The following is a 17,801-nucleotide window of genomic DNA, read 5'->3' as shown; positions in this document are numbered from 1 at the left end:
AATTTAATATCTGTCGCCCCCTCTAGACTGTGAGCTCGCTGTGGACAGAAATGTGTCTGTTATACTGTACTCTCCCAACCGCTTAGTTCAACGCTTTGCACATAGTAAGTGCTCAATAAATATGACTAACTGAGTGAATGGAAAGGCCCTGAGTTCTAATTCTGACTCTGCCACTTGTCTGCTGTGTGACTTTGGGCACATCACTTCACTTCTCTGTGCTTCGGTTCCCGCATCTGTAAAAAGGGTGATTAAAGGCTGCGGGCCCCATGAGGGACACGAACTGTTTCCAACCCGATTAACTTGTCCCTTCCCCAATAACATTTAAAAAAAAATGAAGGGGGAGGGATTTTCAGATCAGAATACTATTACACCTACTAATAATAATCACGGCATCTCTTACGCGCTTACTATGTGCCAGACACTGTCTTAAGCCCTGGGGTGGATACGAGATAATCAAGTTGGACCCTAGCCCTGTCCCACATAAGGTTCACAGTCTTAATCCCAGCTGTGCCACCTGTCAGCTGTGTGACTGTGGGCAAGTCACTTCACTTCTCTGGGCCTCAGTTCCCTCCTCTGCAAAATGGGGATGAAGACTGTGAGCCTCACGGGGGACCTGATGTCCCTGGATCTCCCCCAGCGCTTAGAACAGTGCTCTGCACAGAGTTAGCGCTTAACAAATACCAACATTATTATTATTTTACAGATGAGGGCCCTGGGGCCCAGAGAAGTGACCTACCCAAGGTCACACACAAGGAGGCCATTGCCCTGCCCACAGGCATTGCCAAAACAAGATTGTGGCGCTTAGAATAGTGCTCTGCACACAGGAAGCGCTTAATAAATACGACTGAACGAATTAACGAAACCATCGAGGCCTGAAAACAGCGGGGAACACGTTGCAACTCCCAAACTACATTTCCCAGAAGACCCCGGGCCGCGCCTGCGCAGACAGACTCCCCCATCTGCACCAGCCGCTGTCAAACCCCACTTCCCAGAATCCCCAGCGGCACGCCATTCTCAACCAGCCTATTCATTCATTCATTCATTCATCCGTTCGTTCATTCGGCCTAGAGCGCGGAAACCAGGCGGGCGCAGGGAAGCCGGTTGCTATGGAAACCAAGCCAGGCTCGGGAGTCTGGGATGCCGACGTGGGACCCGCCCAGCCCGTTCCGAACCTCAGTTGCGCGCGCTTCCCTCCACCCCCGGGGCCTTCCCCGCCCCCCGGGTTGCCATGGAGACGCGCTGGGATTGGTCGAACGACGGCGCTCCCCCATTCGGCGGCACGTCCCCCGCCTCGCAGTTGAGTGCGTTCCCTAACTTCCGGGAAGTGCTTCCGCCTCCAGGCCCGCCCTTCCTCCACGCCTCGGGCGGCGCCGGGGAAAAGACCCCTTCCCTTCCCCCAAGGGCTGACTTCCCACAATCCCCCGGGAGCCGGGCTGCTATTGGATGCGAGCGAACTGCGGGGGGCGGGCTCCAGAGGACATCTGGGCACTGATTGGCGGAGAGAGCGCTTCCTCTGACGTCATGCTCCTAAAGGCTTATGGGAAATGTAGTGCAAAGCGGCCTCACGCACCTGCGCTCTAGCACTGGGGCCTAGTGGCTGATAGGGAAGGGAAAGAAAGTTAAGAGTTCGATGATCTTGAGACTCTTTTGTCGCATTTCTGTACTTATTTTTATTATTGTCATTGTTTTTATTATTATATCTGTTACAGGATTACTCTGCGCTTAGCACTCTCCTAGTTCAGCGAGAAGAGCGGCGTTCCTCTGGGTCAAGCACTGAGCCAATGCAGCAATAATAATAATCATAATCACTGTATTCGTAACTTCAGTATCATTAATGACCTAATGTTTTGATGGTTAGGTTTGAGTTATTGATTTCGTATTTATTAATAATAATAATAATGTTGGTATTTGTTAAGCGCTTTCTATGTGCCGAGCACTGTTCTAAGCGCTGGGGTAGACATAGGGGAATCAGGTTGTCCCACGTGAGGCTCACAGTCTTAATCCCCATTTTACAGATGAGGTCACAGAGGCACAGAGAAGTGAAGTGACTTGCCCACAGTTACGCAGCTGACAGGTGGCAGAGTGGGGATTCGAACCCATGATCTCTGACTCCCAAGCCCGGGCTCTTTCCACTGAGCCACGCTGCTTCTCTATAAAGTTTGGAAACGTTGGATCTTTCAAAGAATACGGTGGAAGATGCTTATAAAGCCTCATTTCTAAATAGACTTAATTGGGTTGTCTATGGGTAATGCACAATAAAGTTTCTCCTCTTTAACGTGCCCTAAGCTTACGGTTTAATAGTTCAACATCTAAACAGATGTTAGGCTTTAGCTCCTCGTTTGCAAATATATTCCAGATTCTGAGCAAATAATCACAGTCTTATGGACAGGGGATATATAATAATTGTGGTATTTATTAGCGCTTACTATGTGCCAGGCAGTTTACTAAGCGCTGGGGGTGGATACAAGCAAATCAGATTGTCCCGCACTGGGCTGACAGTCTTAGTCCCCATTTTAGAGATGAGGTAACTGAGGCACGGAAAAGTGAAATGATTTGCCCAAATCCACACAGCAGACATGTGGCTGAACTGGGATTAGAACCCATGACCTTCTCACACCCAGGCCCGGCCTCTGTCTTGCTGCTTCCATCACCTCTCAGTTTTGCACTTCCCGAACCCTCAGTTTAAAGCACTGCCTTCCCTAGTTGCTCAGTTACCAGCGTCGCTGTTACTGTCCCGAGTTCTTCTAATCCAAAAAATAAACCTCAGCAAACTATATAGACCCCCTCAGATCAAGATACCACCAAGTAGAGTTCTGGTTCTTTTTTTTAGCAGCCAAATCCCGGGGAAGCTCAGGGGCCTTGGCTGGACCACAGCTTCCCCGACGCCGATAATAATAATAATGTTACCAGGGCGGACGGTCAGGGAAGCCACGACCTTAGCTCCTTCTGAAGTCTTGGGGCAGAAGAAAGGCCGGAGAGGCCCAGCGAAGGATAGGTTGTCGAATGTGTAGATGAGGGTTCTGTCAGACACGTTGTAAAACGTTAAATCTCCAGCCTCCATGTCCAAAAAAACCCCCACAACCCGAAGGGGGTCTTTTCTGGAGAAGTTGGTGGAAGGGAAAGTGCAGACACACAAGTAATTCCCATTCCTCTGCCTTAAGGACCAGTAGCCTTCCCGGGGATCTAATCGGATCGTTCCTTTCTTATTGGCAGATTCTTGACAGATTCCAATATCCCACTCCATCTGACTGCTTACTGTGTGCAGAGCAATTCAGACTTCCACAATACTTTCCCTAGTGTGAACATGGTCTGTATGACACTAACACACTCATCTAGAAGAGAAAATCCCAATAAACACCTTGTTTCGGGTTTAACAAGACTCCTCCTTCTAGGTTTAATACCTTGTCTTCACCTAATCACTTTGTTCTTAATTTAACACTCCCTTCTATTGGTTTAAAGGAGGAGCAAATTTGAGCTGTTGTTTTTCTTTTTCCTGAATCTCCTCCTGTACCTGAAGTGAAACAGCGTGGGTTTGTGGAAAGAGCAGAGGTTTGGGAATCAGAGGTCCTGGGGTCTGCTGCTTACCTGCTGTGTGACCTTGGGCATGTCACAATTTCTCGCTGCCTCAGTTACCTCAACTGTAAAACGGGGTTTCATTTTGTGGACCAGGTATCTTGTATCTACCCCAGCTCTTAGCTCTTATCTCTATCTGTTGCCGACTTGTTCATCCCAAGCGCTTAGTACAGTGCTCTGCACATAGTAAGCGCTCAATAAATACTATTGAATGAATGAATATGCCTGGAGTATAAGAAGCACTTGACAAGTACCATTTTAAAAAAAAGCTTGAATTCAAACTGAACCCAAAGTCCTTTTAGATTCAAACCCTCACGCTGTTTTACCCAGTTGTGAACGTGAAAAGGAGGATCGTATTCATTGTTTATATTCTTAACTGAGGAGAAAGATGGGAGGGAGCAGGTTCTGTGTATGATCTTTTGTGTATGACTCTTTAGTGGGAGGGGAGGTCTTGGAGTTGGCCCTTGGCTTGTAAATAATAATAATAATAATGTTGGTATTTGTTAAGCGCTTACCACGTGCAGAGCACTGTTCTAAGCCCCGGGGTAGATACAGGGTAATCAGGTTGTCCCACGTGAGGCTCACAGTTAATCCCCATTTTACAGATGAGGTAACTGAGGCCCAGAGAAGTGAAGTTACTTGCCCACAGTCACACAGCTGACAAGCGGCAGAGCCAGGATTCGAACTCATAACCTCTGACTCCCAAGCCCGGGCTCTTTCCACTGAGGCATGCTGCTTCTCTATCCCACCGTTTCTCTGAGCGTACTATAGCTACAGAGATAGAAACTTGAGTCGCTGGATAAATGACTGAGCCAGTAATGGCGTTGCTTCTGTCCTTATACGGACTCTGCGCTTAGAACAGTGCTTGGCACATAGTAAGCGCTTAACAAATACCATCATTATTAAATAAGAGCACCTGCAAAAGGAATTTGTGGGTCATTCTTGCACGTCTCCCGCCCCCCCAAAATTCACTTGGAACCAGTAAAAGGAGAGATTTAAGTGCAGTAGGAAATTTGTTAAACTCTTACTACATGTCAAATATTTTCTAAGTGCTGGGTCAGGTACAAGTTAATCAGGTCAGACACAGTCCCTGTCCCACATGGGGCTCACAGTTTAAATCAGTGGGAGGAGGAGCGCTGTACTTGTCCGCTCAACTATCTTCATCACCCTATTTATTTTGTTTAATGAGATGTATATCACCCTGATTCTATTAATTTGCCATTGTTTTTTTGAGATGTTCTTCCCCTCGACTCTATTTATTGCCATTGTTCTTGTCTGCCTGTCTCCCCCGATTAGCCTGTAAGCCCATCAAAGGGCAGGGACTGTCCCTATCTGTAGCCGATTTGTACATTCCAAGCGCTTAGTACAGTACTCTGCACATAGTAAGCGCTCAATAAATACTATTGAATGAATTACAAATGAGGCAACTGAGATACAGCAAAGCCAAGTAATCTTTCCCAAGAACACCCAGCAGGCAGATCGTAGAGCCAGGATTAGAACTCAGGTCCTCTGCAAGAGTCGGTCAGTTCTTTGGGGGTGGTGACTTTATTCCCGGCTTTATGAAGAAAGTTGGGCAGACAGGGAAGTCCATGCAGGGATTTAATTTGTAAATAGGCACTTCGTGGAATGTCAGCTAATACCTGTGGGAGAAATCTCATCTATAGAAGGACCAGTGCCATACCTTCTCATCTCGGGGGCGGTCAGAGACCGTGGGAAAGAAAACAAAGCTGAGATTACACACGTAGCTCTGAAAAATGATCTTTATCGACACAGTTATTTACACAATTACAATACTTTCACTTTAAAAACTGAGTTCATTTTAAGTACAATATCCTAAACTATGTCTGGATTCCCAATCTAAAGTGAGCCAGTAAAGAATGACCAGATTAGCAAACTCAGTTAGAGGTCAATTAATAATGATTATTAAATTATCATTATAATAATGATTATTATGATTAATATCATTACGGTACTTGTTAGGTGCTTACTATGTGCCCAGCACTGTTCAAAGCGCTGAGGAGGATAGAAATTCAGATTGGACACAGCCCCTATCCCTTATGGGACTCAGAGGCTTAATCCTCATTTTACAGATGAGGCAACTGAGGCACAGAGAAGGCACAGTGCAGTGCCTGTGACATAATAAGCGCTTAACAAATACCATATTGTTATTATTATTCTATCCCACCCTCAAGCACCCGCACCAATATCGGGAATTTATCGAGATCTGGGTACTAATGGGCATATGGTCAAAGGAGCCGCATTTCTTCCCCCATCCAGGTCACCAGGCCCAAATACAGGCCGGACAGGCTCAGAAAAGCTGACTCTCGTGAATGAATAAATGTGCGATTTGCCAGTGACGTTATAAAAGGAAACGCTTCCATTCTCCACATCCAGAAAGACACCCACTCGGCAGGGAGGGGTTCCCAAGTCTAGGGCCCCAGTTTGAAGCTGATTTCCCCTCTCCAGGAATATGGTCCAGTATCCACATCTTGGTGAAAGACTAATTTTCCCCTTGCGACTCAGGGATTCTTCACAGATACCTAGAATCCACCTGGTCTTCCCTGCCACGTCCACCTCCCAGTAATGAGTGCCAGAGCTGAAACTCTTGGAAGCAAGGACAAGGTGAGCTTCGTCATATCTCCCTGGGTGCTTGGGCGCATCCCGTAGGACATCGCCACATCTCACGCTTCTGCGGTCCGTGGAAACGTCGAGGAAGGGGTGGGCGGTGTCCGGATCCAGAGTGAGATCATCTGCGGAAAGAAGTTCACAAAATCAGGGTCGCTCCTTCCCTCTCCATATCCTCAGACCACCACCCTCCCCCTACCTACTAAATACCTACTGAAATTATATTTTCTTCAAGAGGTCTTCCCTGCCAGGCACCGTGCTAATCAAATTGGACACACTCCACGTCCCAAATGGGGCTCACAGTCTTAATCCCCATTTTACAGATGAGGTAACCGAGGCCCAGAGAAGTGAAATGACTTGGTGTAGTGGATAGAGCACAGGCCTGGGTTCTAAACCTGGCTCCACCAGCACACTTGTCTGCTGTGTATCCTTGAACAAGAACAGCATCCAACTCAATTTGCTTATATCCACCTCAGCTCTTAGTACAGTGCCTGGCACAGAGTCAACACTTAACAAATATCATCATCATCACCATCATCACTTTCCTGAGGTAAGACAACAGACAAGAGGCGGAGCGGGATTAGAACCCGAGTCCACCTGACTCCCAGGACCGTGCTTTATCCACTAGGCCGCATCATTGATTACCTGCCTTCAGCAGAAGAGAAAGATGATTTACCCGTGATCCTGTGAACGTCGTCGTCCATGCTCAAGGTCCGCACCAGGATGGGACTGTGTTGTTTTATGAGCCCGGCCAGGATTCCCAGCTGCTTGTTGGGCCAGACGTCCCTCCGGTGGGAGATTCTCCTGCACTCGGGGCAAGAGAAACAAGACTGCTCAGTTCGGCCCACCCAGCGGATGATGCAATGGGAGCAGAAGGTGTGGCCGCACCCTAGGGAAATGGGGTAGTTGAAATAATCCAGGCAAATTGGACAGGTCACTTCTTCATGGAAACTCTGTGCCATGGTTCCTGAGGAAAAGACACGAGAAGGATATGAGTCAAACGATCTTCTCTTATGCCATCGAGTCGACTCCAAGCCACAGCGATGCCATGAACACATCTCTCCCAGGATGCCCCACCTCCACCTGCAAGCATTCTGGTTGCGAATCCATAACAATATTGGAGAAACAGCGTGGCCATGTGGAAGGACTTTCGGCCTGGGAGACAGAGGACCTGGGATTCTAATCCTGTGCGACCTGCTGTATAAATCACTTAGTTTCTCTGAGTCTCAGTCGCCTCATCTGCAAAATGGGGATTAAGATGGTGAGCCCCATTTGGGATTATGTCCAACCTAATTAGTTTGAATCTACCCCAGTACTTAGTACAGTGCCTGGTACATAGTATGTGCTTTAAAAAATACCATGCATGTATATTCCCTATATATTAGATAATGTTACATATTTTATAATATAATTAATAGATATTTATTGACAAACCCATTCGTGCCTCCACCTTTCGCTCATCCCACCACTTTGATTGTTCTCTTGCCCAAGGGATTTCCTTTTCTGGGAAGAAAAATAAGTGCAGAAAAATCCCTGGTGAGAAACTTACCTTTGCTCCCTTCTGATTTCGGCCGCCACTCTGCCTTAGATGCTCTGCCTTTCAGCCCTGTAGAGCAGAAATTCCAGCGTATGACCTGAACCACTTAAATAACTCTAACAGGTTCACACTCCCCTCTTCTTCTCACCCCAAAGGAGCTGTGAACCTGTACCCCTCTCTCCCCTAACTCAAGCTCTTTCCTATTACTTTCTTAACAGGCACATAGACACTATTATTTGAATTTCAGGTTATCGATGACCTTTATTTATGCTTGTGTGGTACAAGGTGTGAACATATGGTCGGATTTACTCCCAAGAAGGGTCTCTTCTAGGTAGGGATTCACACCTCTGGAAAGTTAGCGAACAGAGAAGGGGTGGGTGTTCCTAAGTGCCTGTTAAAAGATGGATCGAGTTCCATCTCTCCCAAAGGCTGAGGAAGAGCTGGAAATCAGAATTCCTGAACCAGAAACCAAAGCGGTGAGTTTCGTGGCCAGGTATCTTTGGCCAAGGTGATTTGAGCCCATGAAAGAGTCCAGAGACCCATATCAGGGTTGGAGAAGTTTGTGGGGTGGGAGAGTTGGGTGGGATTCCGACAGGAGTTCCTTTTTGCGGAATGGGGAGGTGAAAGATGGATTCTTATTTGGATTCGCTGCTGTTAATTATAGTATTTGTGGAGCGCTTACTAAGTGGCAGATGGGGTAGATAGAGTGCTTTAATGTATACAAAGCACTGTACAAAGCGCTTGGGAGAGTACAATATAATAACAGACACAGTGAGCTCATGGTCTAGAGGGGGAGACAGGCATAAATAAATAAATAATAAATAATTAGGTAAGCTCACAGTTGCTTTGTTTTTTTATGGTATTTGATAAGCGCTTACTATGTGTTAAACTGTTCTAAGCACTGCAGTAGGTATAAGTTAACTTATTATTATAGTATTTGTTAAACACTTATATGTGCCAAGCACTGTTCTAAACACTGGGGTAGATACAAGGTAAACAGGTCAGGCACAGTCCCCATCCCAGCTGGGGCTCAGGGTCTTAATCCCCATTTTACAGCTGAGGGAACTGAGGCCCAGAGAAGTGAAGTAACTTGCCAAGACCACACAGCCGATAAACGGACTCCCAGGACTGGGTTCTTTTCAATAGACCATGCTGGTTCCCAGTAGCATCACAGTTCAGGAACGTGATGCTCTTGTTTCACTTTCAGGTACCATGGCCCAGCTTCTCCAGTTCGAGGTGACCTGCCCCATCTGCGAAGATTACTTCCTCGATCCCGTTTCCATCTTTTGCGGGCACAACTTCTGCCGAAAATGTATCAACTTCTGGGTGGACGAGTCTTCTGACGAACTGTATCCATGCCCCGTCTGCCGGAGACTCTTCTGGAGTGGGAAGGTCCGAGCGGCGAAGCGGGTTGGGGTTCTGACCAAGCTCATCCAGCAACACAGGGCTCTCCTGGAGCAGAGGTTGACCCTGAAGGACCAGATCCGGAGATTTGGAGGTAAGAGGCGGGGTCGGGGGGAATCCAAAACAAACTACGGAACCCAGGCTGGAAGGATGCGACTGAAAATAATTCCTCATCCTGGGAATGATTTGAAAATGGCCTACTGGCTAGAGACCAGTCTGGGAGTCAGAAGGACCTGGGTTTTAATCCCAACTCTGCTCTTTGTCTGCTGGGTGACCTTGGGCAAGTCCCCTCAATTCCCTGGGTTTCAATTACCTCATCTCTAAAACGGGGATTAAGACGAAGTAGCCGATTGCAGAAAGCCCAGCACTGATCCCGTCCCTCTCCCCACAGTGGACGTGACGTTGGACGCAGACACCGCCCACCCGTTCCTCATCCTGTCCGAAGATGGGAAGAGTGTGAGCCACGGATCCTTGAAGGAGAACTGTGACCCCGCTGCCAAAAGATTTGACCGCTCCCCTTTCGTCCTGGGGAGTCAGAGCTTCACCTCTGGGAAACATTTCTGGGAGGTGGAGGTGGGAGAGAAGACTGAATGGGTGGTGGGGGTGTGTAAGCAATCTGTGAACCGAGAGGGGAAGGTCATGCTATCCACTGAGACTGGATTCTGGGTCTTTGGCCTGGACAGGCAAAATGAATACATGGTCAGCACAAGCCCCAGCAGCCAACTTCACGTGATCGAATCCCTGTTCGGGGTGAGTATCTTCCTGGATCTGGAGGCGGCCGAAATCTCATTTTACAATGCCTCTAACGCTAAGCACATCTATACATTCACCGGCATCCCTACCTCTGAACCTCTGCATCCTTTATTCTCTCCAGGACGGCAAATTGGAAGCAAAAATGAGGCTCCTCTGACAATCCGTCCAGCCCTGTGTGAGGGTTGACCTTCCTCTGGTCATCCCAGCACTCCCCAGAGGGCAGTAAATCACCTCTGCTCCTGGGGATAGGCAGTCACCCCCCACTTCCAAGGGGTAGGTTTTAAGGTCAGAGTCGGGTTTGTTTTTATTTTGGGTTTTTGGTTTTCTTTCTCATGAGCCAGTGGGGGACTCTCAGATGCTTCCTTTCATTCTTTAGGTTGATAACGAGGATGGCGTTCCAACCATCTCTCCATCGTCCACGTTCTTGGTCAGGCGTGGGGGAGAGAAATCTGTGGCGTGGATCGTGGCGTCACCATGCGCTACCACAATCTTGGTAATCTTATTCCGCCGAGTGGGCTGGTTCTGTAGTTTGACATTCAGACACCTGCCACTCTTAACCAGTAAGAAAACGGCCAGAAAACAACACAAGGGACAACTTTTTGTGTACATAACGTGGCCCCGGGACCATGAGCCCAACAAAGACCTTTTCAGCCACACACATTCGTAGATGAACTTCTTCGGAGACAAAGGGCAACTATATGTATAAGCGACCACTAAGCAATTAATAAAGATATTTGATTTACTCATTCCTTTCATCTGGTTCTATTTTTTAAAAAAAAAACAGATTTAAAGGAGCATTGAGATTAGTGACTTTCCAGAGATGACAAATAATAGAGTAATAATAACTCTATTATTACTGATAGATAATGACGGTTTTTGTAGTAGTTATGAAGGGGATAAGTACTTACCAAAATTTACTGGATTTCTCAGCCCCTGACGACATGCCCACGTGATCTCAGACTGGAGATCCTGTGAAATCCCCTTTAGTTTCGTACTATCTAGCTATAAAGCAAAAGAATGTGCACTCGTTGTAGACGGGGAACCTGCCTACCAAGTAAGTTGAATTGTATTACCCCAAGCGCTTAGTGCAGTTTTCAGCACTAATTAAAGATGATTGTTGTCTTCCCTAACTACATCTGAGGAATATCCCCCTGTGCATTCCCATCTCCAGGCTGCCTGGAGCGTGGGCTCCTTCCTCTGAATTCTCCCCTCCCACCTCTCCAGGTCTTCACTGTCCACTTTTGGGAATGTTTTGTGGGTGGATGAGGGGAAGGGGATAGAGGTGACATCAAAATCAGGGCCAAGGTAGACGCCCCCAACCCACCGTGGGAGTCCTGGATTCCCTCGTGAAAAAGCCAAGTGACACAGACTATAACCTAGAGAAGCAATGTGGCTCAGTGGAAAGAGCACGGGCTTGCCGACTTGTTCATTCCAAGCGCTTAGTACAGTTCTCTGCACATAGTAAGCGCTCAATAAATACTATTGAATGAATGAGTCAGAGGTCATGAGTTCCAATCGCAGCTCTGCCACTTGTCAGCTGTGTGACCGTGGGCAAGTCACTTCACTTCTCTGTGCCTCAGTGACCTCATCTGTAAAATGGGGATCAACTGGGAGCCTCACGTGGGACGACCTGATGACCCTGTATCTACCCCAGCGCTTAGAACAGTGCTCGGCACCTAGTAAGTGCTTAACAAATACCAACATTATTATTATTATTATTAAACTCGTTATGGGCAGGGAATGTGTCTGTCTCCGACACCACATTTCTAAAGAATCGAGTTTCTTTCTGTAATAAGGGTAATAATGATGATTAAACCCTCCATCGGGGGTAGGTTGGGCAGCGCTCCAGAGGCCGGGCGCAGCCCACGGCCTGACGGCTGCCCAGACCCGGCCCGCGCACGCGTGCCGCTTATTGGCTGACGGCCGTGTGCGCCTGCGCCGGGGCTCGCGGGCCGGAGGGGAGCGGGGTAGGCGAGTTTTGGCGCCACAACGGCCCCCAAAATGGCGGGAGGGCGCGAGGCCTCTGAGGAGACTGACACGAAGGCCGGGGGCCGGGCTCAGCAGGACACAAATGGATCCTCCCACAGGGAGAAGCCAGGGAAAGGCGGGGATTATCGGGGTGGGTTTTGAAGGACAGGAGGGGAGACGGGAAAGAGGGGAGAAGGGACCGCCGGCCCACTCCTCAATCCCCTCTAGCTGGTGCTGCCCTTGGCCATGGCGCTACCGGAAGTGAACCCAGCGCCATTTCCGGCATCCCTCCCATGAAGGGAAAGTCCCCATTTAATAATCATGTTGGTATTGGTTAAGCCCTTACTATGTGCATAGCACTGTTCTAAGCGCTGGGGGAGATACAGGGTCAGCAGGTTGTCCCACGTGAGGCTCATAGTCTTCATCCCCCTTTTCCAGATGAGGTCACTGGGGCCCAGGGAAGTGAAGTGACTCGCCCACAGTCACACAGCTGACAGGTGGCAGAGCTGGGATTCAAACCCATGACCTCTGACTCCCAAGCCCGGGTTCTTTCCACTGAGCAACGCTGCTTCTCTCTATCCTAAAGAATCAGCATGGGATGATGATGGTATTTGTTAAGCACTTACTATGTGCCAAGCACTGTTCTAAGCTCTGGGGTAGATACAAGGTCCATCAGGGTGTCCCACGTGGGGCTACAGTCTTAGTCCCCATTTTACACTTGAGGTAACCAAAGCACAGAGAAGCTAAGGGACTCACCCAAAGTCACACAACTGATAAACTGGGGAGCCGGGATTAGAACCCACTCCCTCTGACTCCCAAGCCCGGGCTCTTTCCAATAAGCCATGCTGCTTCTCTGGATAGAGGACAGGCCAGCGAGTCAGAAGGTCATGGGTTCTAATCCAGTCTTTTGCACTTATCTGCTATGTGATCATGGGCAAGTCATTTCACTTCCCTGTGCCTCAGTGAAGTGTAAAATGGGGATTGAGAACAGGAGTCCCATGTGGGACAGGGACTGTGTCCAACTTGATTTGCTTGTATCCACCCCAGTGCTTAGTACAGTGCTCTGCACACAGTAAGCACTCAATAAATGTGATTGAATGGATGAATGAATGAATAGTAAGCACTTAATAAATACCATAATTATTATTGTCATATACCCATGGTAGGGGCCACAGATGATTCCCTTTTCTCCATCACTTCCCCACTTTAATACTCTTATTAAAACAACATCTCCTCCAGGAGGCTTTCCCTGTCTTAGCCCTCAATTCCCTGTTTTCAGTGGAATCTTTAAGCACTTACTATGTGTTCCTGTAATAACAGAATCCAATCAAGTACGGCTCCACTTTTCTTAATTGACGACAGGGTGTGACTGAAGTTGACAGCTTGGGAAGGTGTGTCTGCAATTGACCATAGAGGAAGGCTGTGGCTGAAGCTTGATTTAGGTAAACAAAGTAGATTAATACAAAATGGAGATGGAAAGCAAAATGGAGTAAGGCTGGTCAAGAGTTCGTTTCCACAATGTTATAGTGTTCGGCTTAACGTCTGCCTCTCTAGACTGTCAACTCGCTGTGGGAAGGGAACATGTCTACCATCTCTGTTGTATTGCGCTCTCCCAGGCGATTAGGACAACGCTAGGCACACAACAAGGTCTCAATAAATCCTGTTGATGTTGTAGAAAAAGATCAATGGGCTATGAACCTATCTGGAGTGGGCTGTGAACAACAACTCATCTGGGTTGGCAATATTCTCTCCTTGATATTTGCGGCCCCTACTTCTGTTCCCCATACGACATAATCACATTTACCCACGCTCTTTATTATAGAGATCGCTTAATGTCGACACGCTCATCTGTTCCCTCCAGCAAATGGGTTAATGTAGGTTAAACTCAATCCAACCGAGATCGGCTGCCTATGGTCTGATTGGGACCCGTGAATCCCCATCCCATCTCATTCCCTTAACTCCGTGCTCATTCCACCTAAGTCTAAGATAAAGAACTCAGAGGAAAAATGATCAGGGGTAGGAGAGGCGCTTAAAAGGACTAAACCAGATACACCTCTGGCATTTTCTTCTGAGAAGAGCTGAGAGCCAGAACTGTAAGGGAACAGAGCCGGAAGAAATAATTTACCAGAGCAGAAGCAACAGAAGTGAGTTTGGGCCCTTAGATAGTTGCTTTCTACCTCTCCTTCATAAGAAAGGGGGCTCCTAGAGTTGGGAAATTTGATACAGAAGAAAATTAAATTGTTTGAAAAGGGACCGCCAACTTAGAGCCATGGCATTGGAGTCAGAACTGCTTTCCCTTGTGCTGTTGCTGACTCAGTGGGAGGGAGAGAGTGTGGTTTAGTAGGAAGAGCATGGGCCTGGGAGTCGAGGGAGCTGGGTTCTAATCCTGAACTACCACTTACCTGTGGGTCCATCCTCGTATTTCCCCAGCCGTGCAGCCAAGGCGGACGGTGACCGCTCCTGTCGATTCCTTCCCTAGGAGCCATGGCCCAGAGCCTCCAGGACGACGTGAGCTGCCCCATCTGCTCGGATTATTTCCACAACCCCGTGTCCATAGCGTGCGGACACAACTTCTGCCAAACGTGCATCGACGGTGTGTCCCTTTTGCCCTTCCGTTGCCCCGAGTGCAGGAAGATCTCCCAGAACGGAATCCTCCGGCCGAATAGGCACCTGGCCAAGCTGGCAGTGATCGTCAAACAGCACAGTGCCCTTCTGGAGGAGAGCCTGAACACCAAGATCTGGGTTCAGAGATTCAGAGGTGAGAAGGGGTGCCCGTGTCCTTCCCCGATGAGGAGACGCTCTTTTGCAGAAAGACGACGCTGGGAATCGTGGGATAAGGAGACCCACCTGTGGAAGGCAGCAAGCAATGAGTTTTTAAAGGCCCACAGAGAGGCAGAAGAAGGGAGAGAGTAGTGTGGTCTGGAGGAGAGACCAAAGAGGGTCTGGGAGTCAGAGGACCTAGGTTCTAATATTGGCTCCTCCATTTATAATAATAATAATTATGGCATTTGTTAAGTCCTTACTATGTGCCAAGTACTGTTCTAAGCACTGGTAGATACAAGGCAATTAAGGTTATCCCACTGGGGGCTCACAGTCTTAATCCCCATTTTCCAGATGAGGTAACTGAGGCACAGATAATTTAAGTGGCTTGCCCAAGGTCATACAGCTGAGAAGTGGTGGAGCCTGGATTAGAACTCACATCCTCTGACTCCCAAGCCCGTGCTCTTTCCGCTAAGCCACGCCGCTCCCCCATTTGTCTCCTATGTGATCTTGGGCGAGTCACTAAACCTCTCTGCGCCTCAGTTACCACCTCATCTGGAAAATGGGGATTAAATCCTACATCTTCCGATTTAGACTGTGAGCCCTATGTAGGGCAGGGACCATGTCCAACCTGATTATCTTGTATCTACCAAAATGCTTGGCACCTAGTAAGCACTTAACAATTACCATAATGTTCTTATTGTCATAATTATTATTAGTGAGACTGGGAGAGAGAGGGAGAGAAAGAAGTTTTGAAAACGTCCCCTCCCCAGCTACTTTGGGACAGACCATCCAACCACCAATGATATTCACTGAGTGTTTACTGTGCGCAGAGCACTGTACTAAGCACTAGGGAGAGTACAGCGCAACAGTACAGCAGACACATTCCCTGCCCACAGCAAGTTTAGATTCCAGAGATGAAGACAGTCATGAGTAGAAATAAATGCATTACTGCTATATTCCCAGGTGCTACAGGGCACCCTCCTGTTTCTTTATAATAATGATTATTATTGTGGTATTTGTTAAGCATTTACTATGTGCCAGGCACCGTACTAAGCGCTGGGGTGGATACAAGCAAATCGGGTTGGACACAGTCCCTATCCAGCATAGGGCTCACAGTCTTAATCCCCATTTTACAGATGAAGTAACGGAGGCCCAGAGAAGTGAAGTGTCTTGCCCAAGCAACACAGCAGACAAGTGGCAGAGTCGGGACTAGAACCCATGACCTCCTGGCTCCCAGGCCACCATGCTGAAATGATTTTATGATTCTTTACAGAAAACATAACTCTAGATGCAGCCACGCCGCATCCCTTCCCCGGGACGGAGGACGAGAAAAGCGGGAGCTGTGGGGACCACCGGCAGGATCTCCCCGGCAACCGGAAGGCCTGGTTGGTGGGTTCCCGCTGCTTCAGCTCCGGCCGACATTACTGGGAGGTGGACGTGAAGGATCAAACAGAGTGGGACGTCGGAGTGTGCGAGGAGTCTGCCGACAGGAAGGGGCAGACAGCCCTGTGCCCGGAGAACGGATACTGGGCTGTGAGCTTGAGGAATGGGCACCATTTCCAGGCTGGCACGTCTCCCAGGACCCGCCTCCCGTGGGAAAATCCTCTCCAGGGGGTGGGAATTTTTCTGGATGTGGAGGCTGGAGTGGTCTCATTTTTAAATGCCGTCGATGGGTCCGACCTGTACAATTTCACAGACATCTTCTTCTCCGCAGCTCTCCTACCGTTCTTCTGCCCCGAGCAGTGAGGCAGTGGAGATGAGGCCGTGGAGATGACGCTCCCGGCCTCGTCCGAGAAGAGGCTCAGAGAACCTTACATAAGGTTCTCGGCTCTGATCTTCTCCAGGAATCTCCCGGACCCCTCTCGGTGAGGAATTACCTTCCACAACGAACAATGGGGATGGAGGCCCTGCCCAAGACGTTTGATTTATTCCGCTGTGTTTCACTTCTGATTCTAATGGCTGGGGAGGAGATCCGATCCGAGCGATAACGAGTTAGATCTCTTCCTGGAACCCAGTCGTAACTACAGCATCTTATCGGCATCCTGCGTCACGTCACGGCATCCAGCCAGGTGGATTGTCCTAATAACGGACAGTTGGCTCTGTAAGCAAATTAGAGAGTAATTCCTAGCATGGGTTAATGGTCCTGCTTACACAGCTCCAGCTGTTGGTTTTGGAAAATTTGAAACCTGAATGGTCCCCAATTTTTTCTTTTCACTTGAGCCGGGAGCAAAAATGAAGCTCTGCCTAGTTATACGATCGAATAATTGCCGCTGTTTTCCTGCTTATCAATAAGCCCCTGTAGTTCTCCTTTCTTACCCAGCACTTTACGAACAGTTGCTCTTTCACTTCTTCCTATTACTGCGAGGAATGAATTGAGAAAACTAGCCCAACGATGTGATAGATATATAGTCGTGGTATTTCTTGACATTAAGACCTATTCAATAACGCCCCGGGCCTGTTCTCTCCCCAAGGAGGTTCTGGAGTGCTCTGCACACAGGAAGCGCGCAATAAATACGATGGAATGAATGAATGGAGTGCTTGAAATGATTGAGGCCAGCTGGGCTCTGGGAAGATGTCCTGATAGATGGAATTGTTCAGTAAGATTTGTGAGGGAGGGAGAGTCAGGGTTCATTGTTTTTTTCCTAGGGGACATCTTTCCTGCCCAATAAATACCATAAAAACATAATAATAGTAATAATAATGATAATAATAAAAATAATTGTTAGGTGCTTACTATGTGTGAAGCACTGTTTTAAACGCTGGAGTAGATACAACTGGGGTTGGACACAGTCCCTTCCCACCTGGGGCTCACAGTCTAATCAGAAAGGAGGACAGGCATTAAATCCCCATTTTACAGATGAGGAAACCGAGGCACAAAGAAATTAAATGACATTCAAAGGGCTGTTTTCCTGTGTGGATTCTCTCATGGCCAATATGGCCTTGTGTCTCTTTGAACACCTTCCGCCACTCAGCCCAAGAATTGTGTCCTACTCTCCCAAATGCTTAGTACAGTGCTCTGTACATAGTAAGCACTCTATAAATACCACTGATTGATTGATGGATAACAGTAGGAATCGTATTTATTAAGTGTTTACTACAAGCAGGGCGTGGCAGTAAACCCTGGGAGAGAATACAGAGATGGAGATGAGAAATGAACCCTCGAGGGGTTCACAGTCTG

The 17,801-nt window shown here is 48.1% G+C and overlaps 3 protein-coding genes across 3 annotated transcripts; 2 read left to right on the top strand and 1 right to left on the bottom strand.

Moving 5' to 3' along the window:
* Positions 1–5,723: 5,723 nt before the first annotated feature.
* On the bottom strand, positions 5,724–7,160 carry LOC100089439 (E3 ubiquitin-protein ligase TRIM21-like). Its single transcript, XM_039913390.1, has 2 exons — positions 6,875–7,160; positions 5,724–6,323 (listed from the first exon to the last, which is right to left on the bottom strand). The coding sequence occupies exons 1-2, from the start codon at positions 7,158–7,160 to the stop codon at positions 5,788–5,790; spliced, it is 822 nt and encodes a 273-aa protein (XP_039769324.1). The 3' UTR covers positions 5,724–5,787.
* Positions 7,161–8,947: 1,787 nt separating this feature from the next.
* LOC100089447 (E3 ubiquitin-protein ligase TRIM39-like) lies at positions 8,948–10,078 on the top strand. Its single transcript, XM_039913389.1, has 2 exons — positions 8,948–9,233; positions 9,531–10,078. The coding sequence occupies exons 1-2, from the start codon at positions 8,948–8,950 to the stop codon at positions 10,076–10,078; spliced, it is 834 nt and encodes a 277-aa protein (XP_039769323.1).
* A 4,266-nt stretch (positions 10,079–14,344) lies between these two features.
* LOC100089464 (ret finger protein-like 3) lies at positions 14,345–16,369 on the top strand. The gene is made up of 2 exons (XM_003429650.3): positions 14,345–14,618; positions 15,897–16,369. Exons 1-2 carry the CDS (start codon positions 14,345–14,347, stop codon positions 16,367–16,369), a joined length of 747 nt encoding a protein of 248 aa, XP_003429698.1.
* The last annotated feature ends 1,432 nt before the right edge of the window (positions 16,370–17,801 follow it).

This window comes from Ornithorhynchus anatinus, chromosome 10 (genome assembly GCF_004115215.2).
Source record: "Ornithorhynchus anatinus isolate Pmale09 chromosome 10, mOrnAna1.pri.v4, whole genome shotgun sequence".
Classification (NCBI taxonomy): Eukaryota; Metazoa; Chordata; class Mammalia; order Monotremata; family Ornithorhynchidae; genus Ornithorhynchus; species Ornithorhynchus anatinus.
The sequence above is the reverse complement of the archived record's forward strand: the minus strand, read 5'-3'. Positions and strand labels throughout refer to the sequence as shown.